The sequence below is a fragment of the Pieris rapae genome, chromosome 12 (genome assembly GCF_905147795.1).
Source record: "Pieris rapae chromosome 12, ilPieRapa1.1, whole genome shotgun sequence".
Lineage (NCBI taxonomy): Eukaryota > Metazoa > Arthropoda > Insecta > Lepidoptera > Pieridae > Pieris > Pieris rapae.
Genome location: NC_059520.1, coordinates 1,556,200 through 1,576,633, shown reverse-complemented (window position 1 = coordinate 1,576,633; position 20,434 = coordinate 1,556,200). Strand labels below are relative to the sequence as shown.

The following is a 20,434-nucleotide window of genomic DNA, read 5'->3' as shown; positions in this document are numbered from 1 at the left end:
TCTTGTGAAAGTTCTGATTCCTCAAAGTAATTGCCAATTATATTCAGGTTTGTCAATATTTTAAAATATATATTTTGTCGTTAAATAAGTATTACAGAAGCCTTTTGTTTCATTAGTCCTCTTATTGATCTCTAATTCTGTCAAAAAAGGTTCCAAAGAATTTCTATGTCTATACATAGATATATTCATTGTGACAAACTGAGCTTTAAGTATTAAAATTTTGGAAAAATGCCAGCACAGAATATATCTACGGACTTCAACAGTTATATTTTTCGGTCCCTTGGGTGCAGCTAGCTGCGTAAAGTAAAATTAAAGTAAAAATTCATTGTAGCATATATTGTTAGTTATATTTACAGGTCTCAGGTCAGGCCTGTCTTAAATATAATAGAACCTATAAACAAACTTAATTTTTAAAATAAAAGGAACAAATGTACAATGCGATGTAAAATATCACAACCCTAAGAACCCTAAGAGTTAGTTAGTAGTGATATGAGATGATGAGTTTTATCATTTATCTACTAATTTAATTTAACATAATTACAAATATTGCTAATTATTAGAATATTTAACAAAAATCATAAATTTATTTCAACGCCACCTAGCGATATGAGTTAGAAGCCCTTACTTACCTAGTTTCAGAGCCAACTACAGTCCAACCACGTCTGCGTCGTATAGCTCGAATTTCAGCTGTTACAACTCGGTCACGTGTTTTTCTATGACGGTTCGAATTTGCTGATAAAAGCCTGCTGGCGCCCTCTTCCATTTCAGCTATAGGAAGCATATTTCAGGTGTAAAATACCTGTTTGTTTTCGCGGTCCAATATAGATGTCACTGTTCTACATTTTACACTGTTGAATGTGACAATTATGGTTGATTGTAAGGTTGGTATACGGTTGTAGTAGATGTTATTTGTAGTAATTAATTATAGTTAAAATAATTATGCATTTGTAATTTAAATATTGTGTTGAAGCATCTAATGTTTAAATTGTTATGAATTATAAAATTATGTTTAGACATACGATCAATCCACGAATCATCAAGGTCACATCGTTATCATCATCATAATCATCTTTGATTTAAAGGGCGTCTATTTAAAAAAATACAAGCTTTGCAAGATTGACAAATTAATTGATTAATTTGCACTTAATATATATTTAGTAAAATCCCACTGTTTATACAGAACACTAATAATAACATAACTTTACATAAGAAATATTCTATTCTAGTCTTATTCTAAAAATCCTTTTAAAAACAGTAGAATTTTTAAGTGCCTCGCAAAGCTTTTTCCAACTGTTTGTTTTAATGCAATCTCCTCGGGTTTCCCAGACTCTGAATATGTAAATACAATATTTACATAATAAGTAGGAAATGCAAGTGAAATTACCTGTCTCCATGTATATAAGAAGTCGACGCAAATTCTAGGCTCTTTTTCAGGTGTAAAGTACTCATAATAAATTTTTACTAAAGGTAAACTTCATTTAGGAAAAAACTGTACTTGTGTTATTAATAGTAGTGTTGATCTACTAAAGTTCTATATAAAGTTGAAGAGGAAACCGGCTTAGACCAAAAAGGTCGGCAGCGTATCTCAGTTATAGCAGACTAACCTACTTGCCTTTGTCAATCACTAGATTTACAAATTATCATGAAACCGACACAAACATCTAAACAAGGATTTATCTCTGATAAGATATTTTTTCAAAATCGAAGAAATGCCCACTAAATCTTATTCAGTATACCCAACTTTTACACTATTTTTTGACAAATATTTAAACATAATTTATTCACATAGGTAATTTAATGTAAAACAATAATAATCCCTCTACCTGCCAGGTACAGTATCCCTCTATCTACCCATCATTTTCTTTCGTAACACTGATAATTGACATATTACGTGATGTTTAAAGAATCATTTCGTCTTATAGAATTAAAGCCCTATAGAATAAAGAGAACAGCTAACAAGATACAAAGATCCTGGAGGCTATTATGAAATAACAACGCAGAAATTTTAGATTTAATTATGTTTTCAAACATGTTATATCTTAATGTCGAGAACATTTAAATTTCGAAGCTTTCCCAGAATTGAAGCTCGGAATATTAATATTTTAATAAAATAATGAGCTTTCTCGTCTACGTTTATATCTTTTCTGACGCTGAAGTTATTATCATAAAACGTGTTTATAGTTCTTTGAGTCACAATATTATTACATATTTTTTATTTAGTTACCAGAAACATTTTTCTGTAAGTTCAATGACTTAACATTGTGAGCGTGCCGATAAACCCCGACGCTAATGCATTTCCATTAGCTTACACACTTGGAAGGGAGTCGCTTGAACCCGCAAGTAAAGCGGAAACGTGGCTGTCCCAGGCAAACCTGGCATCATACAGTTGAGGCAATAAGAACTGGAGTTGTTGTCGAGTTGAAATATGGGGCTTCAGACCGAACGCATGGAGACTCAGTGTGGATGCACACATGCGTTCGAGGTCGAAGGCCAAAGCGAGTCGGCTAAGGGTTATAGGACATTAAGTCAAGTTAGGGACTTGTACCTACCAATAGAGGAATAAGAGAAATACATCAAGACGCGCATGTAAGGTTCAAGGCCTCAGATTTCTGAATCTGTTTCATGATCATTTTTAAATCTAATAGGCAAGTAGGTGATCAGCCTCCAGTGCCTGACACACGCCGTCGACCTTTTTTTTGGGACATGTCGGTTTCCTCACGGTTCTAGTAAATGTTAAATGCGCACATAGAAGGAAAGTCCATTGGTGCACAGCCCGGGATCGAATCTATGACTTCAGGTATGAGAGTCGCCCGCTGAAGCCACTAGGCCAACACTGCTGTATGATTCACAAACTCGAGACATAGTTAGACCAAGAAACCAAAATTATTTATTTATTTCACTACATTTTACAAATAAAATAAAAATAAATAAATAAATTATGACAAATAAAGAGCAATATGTTTATAGCATCTTTAATAAAATAATTTTACACAATTATCTCTATAGTAGTTTATCATTTCAAAGATGAAACACACCACTACAATACACGTTCTTGCCGAAGCCGTGTATTAACTATTTGAAGAAATAAATTAAGTATGAATATGCAATTAAATCATCAAATACTGTCTAAAATTCGTCATAGCGCATTTAACCAATTCAAAAGGGCATTAAAGATACGTATCAGAATGAGGCTAGTCGACTAAATTAGGAGGGCTGATGGCGATATGTATCTCGTTCGTATATATTAAGTTTCCATGCAAAAAACATATTTTATATTTATATTTCTTTAAACATTAGTCGCTAAATCCGTCAGTAAAAATCATTAAAATCCAAAATATTTGACATACGGAAAGACAAAGACGTTTCTTAATCTAAGAATATTTCCAGGCATATACATATATATTGTATATACTTTATTGTAAGTGTTTATGATTATATCAATCGTTGTTTAAGTGCAACAAGGAAATCAAAGATAAGATAGTAAATACAGTAGTATTGAATATATCTTTGATGATAGATTCGTATCTATATTATTGTATGTTTATTTATCTATTAACACTTCTTTGCAGAAACATAATATAATTAAATGAAAAAGAGAGTAATTCATCCCTTTGGAGCGATCTCTTCCAGGCAACTACTATGTCATAAAATATAAGTTGCACCGATCTTTAGGTATTTATCTACCATTTAGATATAATTTAATTTAAGACTGTGAAGTGGAGTTATATTAAATTTTAATTGTTACACTATGATCAAATACCAACCAACAAATCAACCAAATTGTTACACAAAAAACACACACTTTTTCCACTTTTCCGAAAACTTTCACACTAAAATTTCAATCGACGTCGGACACAGCGCGATCACAACTGCGCGCGCGCCGTTAAAACGCCTACTATGAAACTGTGGACAAGCTCTTTCATGAAAACACTTTAAAAATTGACAATCATCACTCCCTGTCTTCGGTGACTTAATTGGTCCGTTGCAAAAACAAAAAAACTAGATCCATTTGAAATGTTTTTGTTGAATATTTGTGTAGAATTTTTTGCGATATATAAAAAAAGTTATTAAATACTGTTTGTTGTTTTATTTTATTAAAATTACAAACTAAGATTTCCGGCTTTACCATATGTATTACATATTAGTCATATCACGGCGATAATCATCGCCGAGAGTTAATAAAAAATACTTTCTGTACTGGTATATTTAAAAAAAAATACATTTTTTTTCTTTAAATTTAATCCCACAATTATTCCCAGATAAAAGAATACAACTGCGCATTAAGATGAAACGTTTTGAAATAGGCAATTCTATTCCCGTCGAGAATTTTAATACGTTACATTTTATGAATATTGCAAAGATATTGTAATATAGACACTGTTTACGCGCATACGAGGCCCAAAATAGCCTGTGGCAGAGTTTCAAATATGTCATACTACAGATCAACAGTTTCTCATAATGTCACAATAGCTAATTTTGCACCTGGAAATATCGGATTTATCAAATTTTCGAACGTTCCAAAGATCGAGGCCAGATTCATAAATAGAATTAAAATTATTTCAACGGCGAAACTACGGCTTGATTATAATAAAATTAGTTTTCCGTTTTATCTCTTTAAACCATTCTTAATCAAGCTTTTCATTTTTTTTATTTTTTAGTCCACCTGCAATCAGCCTCTTGGCTTTTATCAGATTTGAGGTACATAGGGGCAGTTAGGGAGCTTTTTATTAAGTCACTTATTTGGAGAATGTCTTTAACTCAAACTGAAAAATATCTTTATACATATAGGTAAACATGTACACTTATGAACGTCAAAAAAAACCAAATTAAATTAATTGTAAGTTTACATTTACAACCAGTTCGCAAGTCAAGGGCGTAGAGAGGGTAAGAAGAACTGTCAAGAAACTTTCCGCAACTCTTTTCAATCGCCAAGTTTTTAATACAAATTGTTTGAACTGGAGCAAATTAATCCCAAGGATTAGGATCATTTAAGTATTCGTCACATTTATAAAAGGCTTTATTAAATAATTCACTTTTAACAAGGGCTTTGAATTTATTTAGTGATAGTTCTCTAATTTCGCTTAGGAGTTTGTTGTAAAAACGAATACAATTTCATATAAGGAGTGGATTATCTTCTGGAGCCTGGTCGGTCACACTCAAATTAGTTCTATTACGCGTATTATACTGGTGAAAGTCACCATTTGTTTTAAAATCAATAATAATTGTTGCAATTTGAAGAATATTTTATTCTATAAAACATTTATTATAGTATGTACAGAAAAACAATTTATATATTATCATACTAACAAAATAAAAAATAATTTTCATACATTACATTAGCCACATTTATATCTCATTACCGACAATTTCCAAAATATATATCGCTAAAAAATCCTTTACCCATCAGATATGAACGTCTTATACGTATATGAAGTTACAGTGTACTAGTAAGATTAGGCATCAATGCTCCAAGAAATGCTTCTGAATAATATCAATTTATTATGTTCAACCAATGTAATCTCTTATTAGTATTGAGGATCATTTTGAGTAAAGTACTAATCTATCTCTTTGTATCGCATAGAAAATACCTTAATACATATTTAAACATTTATCCTATAAAAATCATTTAACCTATACAAGATTTAACTATAGTCAATAAAGTTAATATTCTGACTATCTGTTGATTATATTCACGATATGTGAAAGAGGGAAAAAAATGTACACTTGAAAGTTCCTTAAAGAAAAGTGACATTGTTTTAGTTTCATAACGTGATAGCAAAGATAATAATTTACTTAATTTAATTTACAATTACAATTAATATTTTTTTTATTAGACATTGAATTAGTTTAATAAATATTGTACGAGTATTATCTCCGAAATACTAACGTAGTATTAATCAACTTCTTGCCAAGAATTCTTAGTTTTTGTTACACATCAATGTCAAAGATGTTGACAATGTGTCAGTTTTGACAAATTACGTGTGAAATAGTACAGAAAAAAAATGTTACTAATTCCTACATATTTCTTTCTATTGTAAATTAAGTTAAGGCTGAAATTGGTGGGAATTACCAAAGTAGGTTCAATATTTAACCTATCCAAAGAAGAGCGATTCAAATCATCGTAGAGATGGTCTCTTTGCATCTTCTACCGCATTTACCATAAAGGATGTTCAGAGGATCGGGTTGTTCTGATTAATATATGCAGCGAGTTTCATCATCGGACGTCAAGGTGGAATACAAAATACCATCAACGACGTCCGTCGCAACTAACTTGGCGATTAAAAAGAGTGGCGGAGAGTTTATTGCCAGTTCTCCTCTTTCGTTATACGACCTTAATTTGTGAACTGGCAGTCAATGTAAAATTAAAAGCATTCAATTAATATAATTATAGATAAATTTCTTTTTTTACGTTCATAAGTGTATATTATGTTACCTACATGAATAAATGATTTTTTAATTTGATTATATAGCTGCATGAAAACTAAAAAATACAATAAGCTTAAATAATACCGATTGAGAAACGCAATTTCGAGTTTGCATCGTCAGCGCTACAAATATTGCAAGATATTCAGTCCGAACTTGAAACTCATCTTCAGTCATTTTTGTACAACAAAGTCACAACAAGTCGATTCCAGTAACGGAGTCAACGTTGCTATTGAACTTCATGTACATAAACTTGCAAGCTCTGTTTCGCAAGTACAAAGTGGTGAGGCTAAGAGGTAATACTTTGATGATAATGCAATTGTACAGTATTTAAATATTTTAAACCTTTTTTTGTAAATAAAAAAAAATAAAATAAAAATGTAATTAGTTGGGTCCCCAGTGTACGTTTAAAGCTGGCAGGATCCTCGACGTAATACGATACAAGTAAGTAGTGTTATCGTTGAACTAGGAAATCACCAGCTCTGTGGTCATCGTCACTATCTACCAGACGCCAACTTAAATAATTGTGTGATTATATTTTAAAGCTAGGGGAACCTATACTTGAAGCATTATTTTTTCCCGCCATTAGACTGTTATGTTCGAAAAACAATTCACTTAATGTATTATTTTTATCAAGCTGCGTAAAAAATACGCTTTATCGAGCAATTGCCCGTAAGGACCTTGAAATTTCAGGCAAATGTGCCATACAAACATACGAGTGCGGCTTTATCTACGCCCCTCAGAGATTTGCCACATTTGTCGATGTCTAAATGGCTCACGCTGTCACAAAAATCCTTATTTCGCTTGAAATATCTCTAAGCTGTTTCTATTACAATGCCGGCGGTTTTAAACGAAGGTATGAAATAAAATGTTTAGGTTACGAGTTGAAATTTATATTATTATTTCTGTTAATAGAAGATATAATAAACAAATAAGATTTGATTCTCTGAAGATACAAGATTTGATTGTATTTATTTACAGCATACATACTAAACTATAATCTTAATGCATTTAAATTACGGGTCACATTGTTTGTTCGCTATGGACTCCAAAACTACTTAACAAATTTGAATTAAATTTGCACACCGTGTGCAATTTGATCTAACTTAAAAGGAAGAATAATTACTTCTATAGTCTACTGTTCGTGTGTATGTAACTGAACTCTTCTGAATTGGCTTAACCGATTTGAATCTTTTTTTTTTGTTCGTAATATTTGTATAATTGGACTAGGTACAGTAGAACGTCACAATATCCTACGGATAATATATAGTTAGAAATATCTCTGCAAGTGCTACATAATAAAAACTAAAAACCTGAATATTTATGTTAGCCTTTTACAATAAAGTGCACCAACCTATGTGCTAAGCAAGATGCACGGTAAATGGTAATTAACTTATACAGAAATTATGTGGTACCTTTCACCTACCCACATCCTATCTTTGCCACAACTTTTTAAACTAAGCGACTAATCGAGTTACATCGCCGTGTGGTCTAATGTACTGACACATAACGCAATAATCTCGCTTTGATACAGCTAATGGAATAAAATCTGCGTTTATACTCAATTTGCTCTGTGGGGACATTCGGAAGTAGGTAATAAAATTAAGGGTAACAAAATCTATTTATCTATCATTATTCTTCTTCTGTGTATCCTTTGTTACGGTCGTGTCTGTCCTGAAAAGCCCACACCACGTAATCCTTAGTTGTCTCATGGCATTAGGTCGGCAATCGCCCCGTCTTCGCCCTAATCTCCTAGCATCACTTGCAAAGCGATAAGGCTCTTTCCCTACAAATTATTATTGTATATACTGATTTCTGCAGTTTTGAATAAATATAGTCTATATATAGAGATTTTGTATGTATTATATTCTAGCCGATACAAAAATTTATAAGTATTAATTAATTTGCAAATTTTCTATGTTAGTAATTTAATACTGGTAAAATGGAAAAGAACATAATATAAACAAAACCAGTAAACATAAAACCTTAACCTTTTTATAAATAATTACAAATAATGCAATTCAGCCAGTGCGCATCTAAATACATCCGTCAAATACAATATCATTCAGGGTTCACAAGACAAGCGTAAAAGTTTGTTTTCCTAAGTAAATTTGTACGAGCTTGCGGCACCAGTCTTTCCAACTCCTCCTTATATATTCTACCTCTAAGGACCGTAAAAAATATAACGTGATAGTCCTAGATCCTTCTCTACCTCTAACTTCTTTCCTACCACATCCAAGAAAAACAAATAATAATATATGCTAACTTAATAGGTAAACACAGACAATCTTTATTAAGAGTAGTATATTATGTTGACTCTGTGTCCCATATTCAACAAATAAAAGCTAAAAAGGGCTGGAACTAAAAGAACTAGAAAACGTCGTTCCAATAAACTAATAAAAGCTGTCGCTTTCGCTGTTATTCGAATGAAACAGTTATTTCCGTGAACTGCGATTGACCAATTTCCTTTTAACTTCGTACTGGAATCTTTTAAATACTTTTTATTAATTTTTAAATATTAATTTCACACGTATTTTATATCGTTTCTATATTGGTGTTTGACATAGTCATTTTGCTATTTTAAAAGAGTACCGAGAGTTTTTCTCTCAGCCTTTGTCTTCTTTCCCGGTGAGTAAGGATGTCTACTAATTCAAATTTGATGACGTGGCATAGGTGATACCTGTATCTTTAATTCCATAATAAAAATAGCTTAAATTTTAATCAAAATTGAGCGATTATACGTAGTTGGTCTCAAGTAGTTCTATCACAGGCACATTATTTTTAAATTTCGAACATAGTTTTATAAAAAAAATTTGCATTCTATTTTTGAATGTTTTAAAATAATAAACAAAAGACTGTAAAATCTTACAAATCTTAGAGAGGAAGGTCTGTGATAAACCCCATAAAAATTAGGAGAGCCTGGGGTCATCTTTAAAATAAGCAGTCACTGAAATCTACATGAATATGGTGCGTATTGCGATAGACGACTGGCTGCGGCTCTTAAGGGCCTGTATTTAAAATAAGAAATGTCATTTCGATTATGCTATTTCTAATTCTTAATTAATGTACAATAAATTAATATATCTCTTATAAAAATATATTTATTTACATTTATGACAGAACTATGGGCACGACTACGTAAATACGTAATAAGTCTATGTAATGACAATAACAGGTTCCGACTGTCGCACTTCGTACCTATGACCTTACATTGTAAACTATTATATTAAAAAATAATAAAATAATATAATATACTATATTAAAAAATAAACCAGCCCGTCCTGGCTTCGCTCGGGTAGACATTTATTTTTTAAGCATTTTAATTTTGTGGAACATTTTTTTATATCATCAATTGTTTTCACAGCGCATGCGATTAAAGATATTATAAGCATTTCTTTACACCTTGAGTAACATAACATTATTATATCATTATCTTTATTTTTTTCTAACAATTATTATTTTTAAATCGGCCCAGTATTTTTTGTGCCAATTCATCGCAAACATTCAAATCTTTTCTTTTTATTTTATTAGTATAGAAAAATGAATAATTGTCAATAAAATCAATAAAAAAGCATAGCATTTGGTACTCGTACATTTAATTATCTACGAGTACTAAATGCGTAATAATCCACGTAGTCCTTTAAGTAGTCTACAACTTCAAATCCTACCATTAAAATTCAGAGTATTTGAGTTAAATTCACGTATATTGAACATGTAATATACTAATAGGTAATTATATTAGCATAGTATATCTTCTAATAATATTCATTGGTTTAAACAAATATTTTGAGATTAAATGTAAAGTAATTTGGTAAAGGACATATTGCAAAGACTTGTCTTTATAATTGTCTATAGCAAGCAAAAACTTAAAGAAAATTCATTAAACGCTTTTTGTATGGGGGCAAACGGGCAAGAGGCTCATCTGATGTTAAGTGATACCGCCGCTCATAGACAGTCTCGATGCTAGAGGGCTCGCGAGTGCGTTGTCCGCCTTTTAAGAATACTGTAAAATTATTGTACTACCTATTATATGTATTATAGTAATACCTATATCGCTATTTACACAATATATTTTAAATATGACTTTAATTATTGTGTAAAGTTTTTCACGTTATCAAATTTAATAAGTTAACAAAATCTGATTTTGTCGTTAATTTGTCTGACATAAAATGCCTTAATGAGTTGCACCATTCATTTAATAGTTAAATTAATTATCTTACATTTAGGATAATATAAAGGGTAACATAAAGTACCGTAAATATCTGAAAGTGATTTTGATGAATTGCCACGATACAGTTGCCTAAAACAACTTGGGGGATCTCATCAGAAACGTCACCTATAAATCACGCTGGGAGGATTATTTTGATATACAGCTGTAATAATTTAAAACCATCTGTTTTAGATATTGAGGTCTCGCGTTTAAGGCTCATTAGACAGAACTTTGATGTAGCCATTAGAGAATCGTCAACTGAAAAGTTGTGTTATTTTAAGAAATTCAAATTCGTGCCTTACAATTTTTACTAACTCTCAACCATGTTGTGGGTTTAAACCTGGCTTACACCAACAGATCATCGAAACACAATAACATGCGTAACGTTGAATAAAAACATATTTATAGAAGAGGAGTTAGAGAAAGAAGGGAGAAAATAGAAGAAGATTACTTTGCCTCGCCCATCTCTTGTGACGCGTATATATTTAACCGTAAATTAGTGGTGTAGTCAAAGTCAAAATAAGTTTATTCTTAAGTACTTTTATGAACGATAGAAAAGAAGTTAAATTAATTATAAATTTACATTTATTAACAGTTCGCAAGTCAGGTGCATAGACCGGGCAAGACGAACGGGCAAGAAACTCTCCGCCACTCTTTTTAATCGCTAAGTTCTGAGTCATACAAATCGTTTAAACTGCAGCAAATCAATCCCAACAATCATTTAAATAAAAAGTTTTATTGATTAATTTACGGTTAACGAGAGCTTTGAAATTATTTAGTGATAATTCTCAAATTTCGCTTGGGAGTAGCTCGAGAGAGAGAAAAGGTATGCAAGGTTTAACCCTGTTTCCACTGCTAGTGGACTAAGGCTTTCATTTTTAAATCTATCATTGTTAATATTTTGTGTGTGTGTAATTCACTGTTTTTTTCTTACAATTGTTTTGCAATACTAAGACTCTGAATGTCAAAATTTAAAGTGTATGAATTCTTCTACTTTTGGGAGGATATCAAATCTACAAAGTTATAAATAAATAGAGGCAGGAATGTATCCGTTACATGGCTTACAGTTCACATATTAATACATATTTATTGAAACGTTGAGCTGATAACAGTGTCCATACAAGTCGTTTCATTGTTGTGCTAATGACCAACACGAGTAAGAATACCATGAATATTAACAAACATTAATTACTGTCAAAAGAGACGTTGAAAACCGCGCTATAATACCACTCATACATAATGTTGACGATCGCCTACTAACATTGAAATAACAATAGATTCATCAAGGAGATTTCGTACCGTCTTCAAGTTCACATATAAGAAAAATCTTCAATTTTTAATTTTTCAGAAATCGTTTACTTTAAAATTCTGGTCTCGAATTAAGTTCATTGGCTGTTTTCGTTTGAAACTGGGTCATAAATGATTTTAATGGTTTAAAATATGAGCTTATAACTAATATAAAATAACGGGGAGTGGCGTTGCGACGCTAACAAAAATTAACTTAGCATATCTAAGTAAAAAAAATGTTTACCTCCGACGGCGTAAGATATAGAAAACTACCCACAAATATAAAAAATATAAATCCTTTCAATTCATTCAAATCGAAGCTAGGTGAATATGCTAGACAAAATTACTGTTAAAATTTATTTCTTATAATTACTTTTAGTTCATATTTATTTGGTTACTTTTACTTTTACTTTTTAAGTTTATTGCATGCACGGCTAACTTAATCTAATTAAAAAACCTAATGTAACGTTAATCTGAATGATTATTCTCATGTAAGTGTATTTTAAATTTTTGAGAAATAAAATCTTTAAACCTATACCTAAGTATTAAATAACATTTATGTTATTGTACATTATCAGAAGCGAGTATGTTATCGTAGACATTATGAGTGTGGTAAAAAATAAACGGATCAATATTGGCTTAAAGTTTGCGATGATTGTTTACATTTTTGATTCTAATAATTAAACATATATGTAACAATAATTTTGTAAATGGAAATCTAGATCTTATTTTACCAATATAATTTAAAACGCCACGCCTTAATATTAAGCAGAATTTCTCTAAAATATAATATCAATAGAAAGTCTAATTTACAATTTTCCCATAAAAAATTGTATTCGGAGGGTACATAAATATGTAATTAATATAATTCTATAAATAAGATGAAGTATTGTATAATTATAATCTTATATAGCTTTTATATGTAGTCAAAAAATACGCTTTCCTCAATATGTTTGTATCCAACTGTGTTTCTATTTATGTATCAAAATCAATAGATAAAACTTTCCGATCACCAGTAAGCCTACAATACTAATACAATGTAAGCTAGTTAAGTCTATTTTAATAGCATCAGCTTAAGTAACATTGTGATCCATTAGTTTCTGTTTATTATTCAGATTGAAATTTGCTAAACTTATTTAGTAAGTTAAAGTTAAAACTTAAATAGTATTTACAACAGACGCTGCAAAATCTAGTTGAAGAGTCAGTGATAAAATAAAATATATTTATAATTTTGCATTAACTTAAAATTTATTAAAATAAGAAATGGTTTTTTTTGGCAAAAAATACTTAAAATGGAGCATCAAATCTTATATTATTACTTACCCACATATCCATGAATGCCGACGTCGTGGTATCGAAGCTAAAGTTAAAGCGAAGGGTGGTAAAGCAGCGGGAGGATCATCTTCATCCTGATCTGCTCCACTCACGCGCACCTCCGGAATTCGCAGGTGTCTTCCACTCATTATAACACTACACTATACTACACATAGCTCCAAATATCACTGCAAAATATTTTTGACGGTTTTGAAAATGGAATGTGTTGTCTTTATGTTAAGTTAAATAAATCGCAAATTTGGATGAAGTTGCACATACACTACCGAAGACCAAGATGGCGTAAAAGATGCCGATGCTTTGCATTACTCATTAACATTAAAATTCAGCTAAAATAGCTCTTTTTTATTGATTAAGGAAATAAAATAGAATAAATATAAGAGCTAAAGACAAAAAAAATATTTTTTTAAATCTTTGATAAACTTTTCGAAATCAGAAATATTCCCGTATCATTAACGTCATACTAACAGTAAAATATAGGGTTTCATTTATTATCTGAGTATGAAAGTGATTATTATATTATGGCTTCTAACATCCGTTTTAATCTCGCGTTTGTTGTGATCAGAATATAATTCAAATAATTCAAAATACTTGTACACTTAAATCTCTTTTGTTAAGTAAATTTAATATTATATCTGTTTATTTTCCGAAATTTTATTAGAATGATGGCTACAGACTAATGCCAATTAAGATACCGCATCTGACCTAGATACCAATTTTAATGCGAGAACATTTCAAGCTCCATATTATAGAGAGTGTTAATTATTTTGAATTATCATAGCTAAGTTTAGATTCATTAAAATCATTATAAATCCTATATACAACCATATATGGAAGATCGTTAGGTTCTTTCAATAGTATAAGGCTATCTAGTATAATATATATTAGTCTAAGCTATTTCCTTGAGTAATGTCTGGCGAACCCCGAGAGCCTATTTGAAGGGTGTGTGGAGGGCTGAGGTATTTTTAGTGGGGGGGGAGGGTCTCACTACCCTTCTAAATAGCAGAGGGATTTGAGTGTAGATCCCCACAGTCCCCGCGTAATGCTTAACATCCAGGGACACCTGAGTAAGCGCATTTTAATCTCATAAAAAAAAAGTCTAATCTATTATAATGTCTCATGAGGAGTATGTTGTTATGCGAGCTTATTAACCATTAATTAAATAATGGGACAATATACCTAAAGCTTAAATAATACAAGAACTGATATATCTTTAAAAGTAGTTTAGTCAAGCTTCCGAAGATACTGACAGCGTTCCTTTGTGTAGCTAGACTAATTCTTTCTCCGAAGTACCTTTATCGAGGTTTCTGCTATTTCCTTAAAAGGCCTTTTAGTGCTAGGAATTAATTAATTCATCGTATAATATTGATAAAGGAAATTTTGTCAATCTCATATATTGGTTTCATATGGAAGTTCCTTGGAGTTCGAAAATTATTTCAACGTGACTTAGCGAACTTTTCCACTCGCCCAAACCACGTTTTTGCCATATGATATATGGCATAATATATCCCTTCAAGAGATGAGCATACTCCCTAAAAGGCTGGCAACGCATTTGCAGGCTTAGTTTTGCAAGAATTCATGAATGGCGTTTTGCGTTTACATTTACTGCTGTTTACGACTTTTGCGAATAATATGACAAAAGAGGGCAAACTAAAAATATTCTTACAATGACATGTGACCTTTGAGTCATTGATTTAAAGCTATAAGCAACAGGTTAAAACTTGAAATGATAGAAACGAGCCAAGTTTTCTATAATTTGTACGTGTATAGATGTTCTGTAGCATCTGTTGGCTCCTTGCCTAATAGGTCTACGCTGAGTGACCCTCAGACTAGTGGAGATATTTTATGTTTATAATGGTAACACGAAATTTAAAAATAGAATGGATAAAAACGTATAACTAATGGGGATGCAGTTCAAAAACCTCTATTTCCGGCATTTGGCGCATATTGGTGAACTTCCTTTCCTTTTTTTGTAGTGAAATAATTGTATTATTTGTATTCGTATGTCCATCATAATAAAAGCCTTTTGTTAAATGTTTACATTTTTATTTTACTAACCTTCCATTCAAAACAAATTTTCCGGTGATCCGCGACTCTTGCATTTTTTTTTAAATCTCGCTGTTGGCCTTAAGGGCCTTTACAGGTCAGCACGGGCTGTTTTGGCGAGCTTAGTTCAGTCTGAAAGGGTGGGCTTCCTGCGACTCGCGCAAGGACGTCTCCAGTGAGAACCGAACTTCGCTTGGGTGTAAATAATACATTGCGTTTCCAGTTGGTCATAAGATGTCATAACTTATATAATGTTTATCTGATGATAAATGTGGGCATGACTCCCGATACACATGGTTTCTATTAAAATTATGTAATATGTTATTTTATAACTGGGTTTAACATTAAAAATTTACCAAATACGTTTTCGCATATAATAAACGTGCTATATATAATTCAATTTAAATAATTGAATAGCGAAACTTACCATAGCCAGCTTTAAGTTTATTTCCGATACGTCTAGATAAGAAAAAGCCTATATCGTACATCGCGTAAAAAATTTAACGTCTAAACTGCAAATAGGCTACATATTTGCATTTCGGCTCAACTTATCCTTTTCCCAAAATAAAGGCTTAATCCTTTAAATTCGGAAGTTAATTTCACTGAGGGTTTTATAGCTTCATTTAAACTTAGTAATTTCCCTTGATGAAAAGCAATAAGTATAAAGTGAGAATATTAAAGGAAACGAACTGGTTATTAATTTTAATATACTTTAATATCTATTTTATTGGTTTTCGATCGTGAAATGGTTCGGAGACCTTAACACTGATATTCAATGTCGTTTTGAGGCAATAAAGGCTAGGGCGGAGGTAGGGCGGGCGGTGTAATCGCAAATCGCGACCTTTGCGTGAGTGCCTGACGGATACAGAACACGCACGGTGTTACAGCATGCTAATATAAAAGTGACAGGCGTTATTAAATCTTTTAAGTGAATCCAATTATATCATTAAAGTCAGTCAGTTTATCTTCTATAATACGTTTTTAAAATTACAAAGTGTAGGAAACGTTCCCATATATAAGTATTGATTTAATGAATAATCTTTTTTAAATATGATTACGCAAAACAAAATATATTTACGCCGTATTATTCCTGTATTGATCGTATCTAGTTAATGCGCGAAGGTTTTACTGTAGGTAGTTAAAAACCTTTTTTGGATCTAAGAACATACCTACTTTATTATTTAGTTTGTGTGTAATTGTTATCGTTACATAACTGTTGAGGTCGATCCTCTGTATAATGTCGTGTCATTTCGCTCGAGAATAATTTCTTCGCTATTGATCGTAACTGGAACACGATTCCAGAGAAACTTGACTTACATATAGTACGAACGCGCACATTTCTACTATCAGCCCTTAAATATCACTGTGTTGTACATAAAATTGTATAAAGTCCCGAAGGTTGACCGTAATACTTCGGCGCCTTGCAAACAGGTAGGCGATTGTTAAAGATCGTACGTGGCATTTTAAACAACCCGTAACAATAACGATGTGATTAGTTTGGAATACGTGACTGTATTACAAGAATTAATAAGCGTTTACGCAGTAGTATGGAATGGTATGGTAGGTGGGCTCAATTTCCGCAACTAGACTCAAATTTTGGTCCGTTTTGCTTAAAGCCCTGGCTACTTAAGCCAGCCTAGCTCCTTCTAGAAGCACAGAAGTTTCCTGGGCACTTCACAGGCTTCACGAAGCGACCTCACTGTTCTGAGGATTTCTGTTCCTTGTTTAGCCACAGCCTCGGTCCAGGACTACGTGGGTGACTGATTCCCCTGTGCATTTACGCATTACGCATTCATTACGCAGTAGTTTAGTTTCATGACATTTGTTTTAGCAAGTAATGAAATATTACCGTTACCCGATGGTAGAGCTGGAACTATCGTACCCGTTCATTTTTTTATATTTCCTAAAAGGCCGGCAACGCACTCGCGAGCCCTCTAGCATCGAGAGTGTCCATGGGCGGCGGTATCACTTAACATCAGGCGAGCCTCCTGCCCGTTTGCCCCCTGTTCTATAAAAAAATGCAGAAAAGCCTACACTTTTTATGTCACATAATCTAAATCGTACAAAAACTACAACCACTACACACACGAATCGAATTATTACATCGAACTATAACTCGACAAATACAATTTTATAGATCACGTAATAAACGAAACGTGAGGAATACGTGACAATCGTTTTTATACACGTATCTGTAATAATCGTGAAACCGGCGAACCCATGCTGACGTCAGCACCGAGCTCAATTTTATTGCGAGTTTATTACGAAGATCATGGTCAATATATTGAATAATGTAAATGTTATTGTTCTCGCCATTGTCTTTAATAGGCCTTCATAATTGGCTTTTAAACGACGCATTGTTTTGTCTTTGTTTAGATGAATTTCCGTTGTCGGATTTTTGCAGAATCGTCATAACTATATGTTTTGGTTTTGTGTCTCACATTCTCTTTGATGACGTCTCAATTACAACTGATTACATGGGTATAGAGCTGGGAATTAAATATCGCAGTGTTTGAAGTTTTGCTTCTAGGTTGTATGCCTCACTACTGTCATGTCACTGATATTTACCGTACAATTCTTTGTTTTATATGTGAATTGATTATAAGCGATTTGAAATTATCATTGCTTTTTTGTTTCATTTTCTTTTTCTGTGTCCTTGTACTAGTTTTAAATGGAAATGACAACTGCGTATGATATATATATATGCAAGTATATGTAGGTTAAGATAACATTTCTATTATATTGTTATCTTAATGGGACTTGTTCCATATTATATCTCAAGTTATTATAAAATACAAAAGGTAGAAACAATAACTGCTATTATTCGCAAGTTATCACGCGAAGTGACGAATCACTTCGTACTTTAAGACGCAATAAAAATGCTTCAGTCAATGACTCTATAAAGTTATGTACTAACTAGCTATCTACAATCTGGGAGCCAAAATAATGGTCAATTATACTAGCAGTATATTTATATGAATAATAATAATAATCATTGGCACTACAACCTCTTTAGCCTCAGATTTCTGAATCTGTTTCATGATCATTTTTTAAATCTAATAGTCAAGTATGTGATCAGTCACACGTCATCGACTTTTTGGGTCTAAAACATGTCGGTTTCCTCACGATGTTTTCCTTCACCGTCCGAGCAAATGTTAAATGCGCTCAAAGAAAGAATTCAAATCCATTGGTGCACAGCCGGGGATCGAACTTACGACCTCAGGTAATAACGACTCGATTTAAATTTTCAGTTTAATCTGATAATAATGAAATTTTGTAGGTTCAAACCCCCGCCCTACCGGCTTTCTTATGAGTTTCAGCGTCCCTACCAAATAAGTCGATGGCGTCTGTCAGGCATAAGAGGCCTAATTACCTATTTCATTAATAAAAAACCAAACAGTACAGAAATCATACTGGCCCAGACCGTAAAGGGTGTATCGTTATGTGTATATATATATATATATATATGTATATAATTTAAATATCACCGGTTCAATGATTAGTAATTGTACACAAAAACCACATAATCTGATTTAATTTAATATAAACCTACATTCGAAATTGACTGATGAGTGACATTTGTTTAATTAGCCAATAATTGTGGTATGTAAATTATATCCATCCAAAGCATTGTGTCATTTCTAATAACGAAATTTTTCGTTTATGATGAACTATTTCTAATGTCTCAGACTATGGATGAGTGACTAAGTGAGATCTATGATTTCCAAAATTCAAAACTTTTTGACGGGAGTCATATTCAACGCCTTCGAAAAGAACCTCAACGCTGAATACCACTACTATGTGGAACCAGCTGCCCACTGAAGTATTTATGAACCAATTCGACTTATGGTCCTTCAAGAAAAGAACATATCAATTCTCAAACGGCCGGCAACGCACTTGCGAGCCTCCTGGCAATTATTATACAAAAAATAATCCGAAATTTTTATTCAAATTGCAGTTTTGCTTTTTCGTTTATTTCTCTATCGCTTGGCATATTGTTAAAGTTCATCTTTTAAAAACTTTATATTATTAGGTAAATCAAAATTTGATATTTTATTTCAATCATGTTTTCAATTTAATCTCTATTCAAAAACCTTATATTGAATTACACAGAACAATTACATTCCAATTAATTAAGCCACTGGAAGGCAGGGCAGGGCTCATTTACGCATTAAATAAAATATGATATACATTATATTTAATATAATTTACCATGATATTGTATAATGATGAGGAAAGATCTGTATTGATTCTATGTAATTAATATCATCCATTTTCAGGATATTGATATTTTCCACCTCAAAAATAAAGATATCAAGAAGTACTTGCAGAAGCGGGAAGACTCTGATTTTGTTTAAGTAGTAGTTTTAAATTCTAAGGGCGTTTTCACAATGTATGGATAAAGTACCAATCGCATATGCAACACATAAATTATTCGAAAGATAAAAGTTCCGAATAAGATACTTCGCGTTTCATGACGAATAGCGCTATCTGACAGCCGTGAAACGCAAAAATACTGTTTATCCTACCAATAAGTAATAAATAGCTTATTTGGAACTTATCCGGACATTGTGAAACATACCCTTAGTATTATTTGTTGTTTTTAAATGTTAAATTTCAGTTTACTATAGTTTTTTTAATGTATCTTTGTCCATTAATGCACTTGCTTGTTTTCTGTTTTTTTATCTATCTAATCTGTTTTGGCGTTCTGTATTGTCTTAGTGTTTCGTTTTATGATATATTAAGCTGTTAGATTACTTATAATTAAATAAATAAACTTAAAACTAAGGGACTGAAACTTTACTTATTTACATAATTCTTAAAAAATACATCCAGTCAAGCCAGAAAAATATACGGGAATGAAAATTCCCGAGTACAACGACTTAGACTGATAACTTTCTTAAAATAAAGTTTTAACTACCGATTCAATACATATACATTCACTTGCCAAATCGCAACCTGTCCTATCCTGAACCGGTAAGTATTCTTCTTAAGTGTCACAGTAGTTTATTAAAAATTGTAAGTGATACTATATCATTCCTCAAGATTGATATTACTCAAGATATGATATGGAACATGGTGTAATGGTTGCAGCTCCTTACAAACATTGTGTAAAAAAAACTTGGCGACTAAAAA

At 32.0% G+C, this 20,434-nt stretch overlaps 1 protein-coding gene across 3 annotated transcripts in view; it reads right to left on the bottom strand.

The window, feature by feature from the left end:
* Positions 1-20,434, bottom strand: part of LOC110999894 (cAMP-specific 3',5'-cyclic phosphodiesterase, isoforms N/G) — a 295,372-nt gene that overhangs the window by 163,291 nt on the left and 111,647 nt on the right. Inside the window, exons 1-2 of one of the 3 annotated variants that reach the window (XM_045630593.1) lie at positions 3,765-3,887; positions 630-848 (exon numbers count right to left, since the gene is read on the bottom strand). The exons of the other annotated variants lie outside the window; for them this stretch is intronic. Coding sequence (XP_045486549.1) covers positions 630-781 — 152 coding nt within the window. The 5' untranslated portion in view covers positions 782-848; positions 3,765-3,887. Of the gene's footprint in view, positions 1-629; positions 849-3,764; positions 3,888-20,434 lie in introns of those variants that run through there. 3 annotated transcript variants of the gene reach the window in all.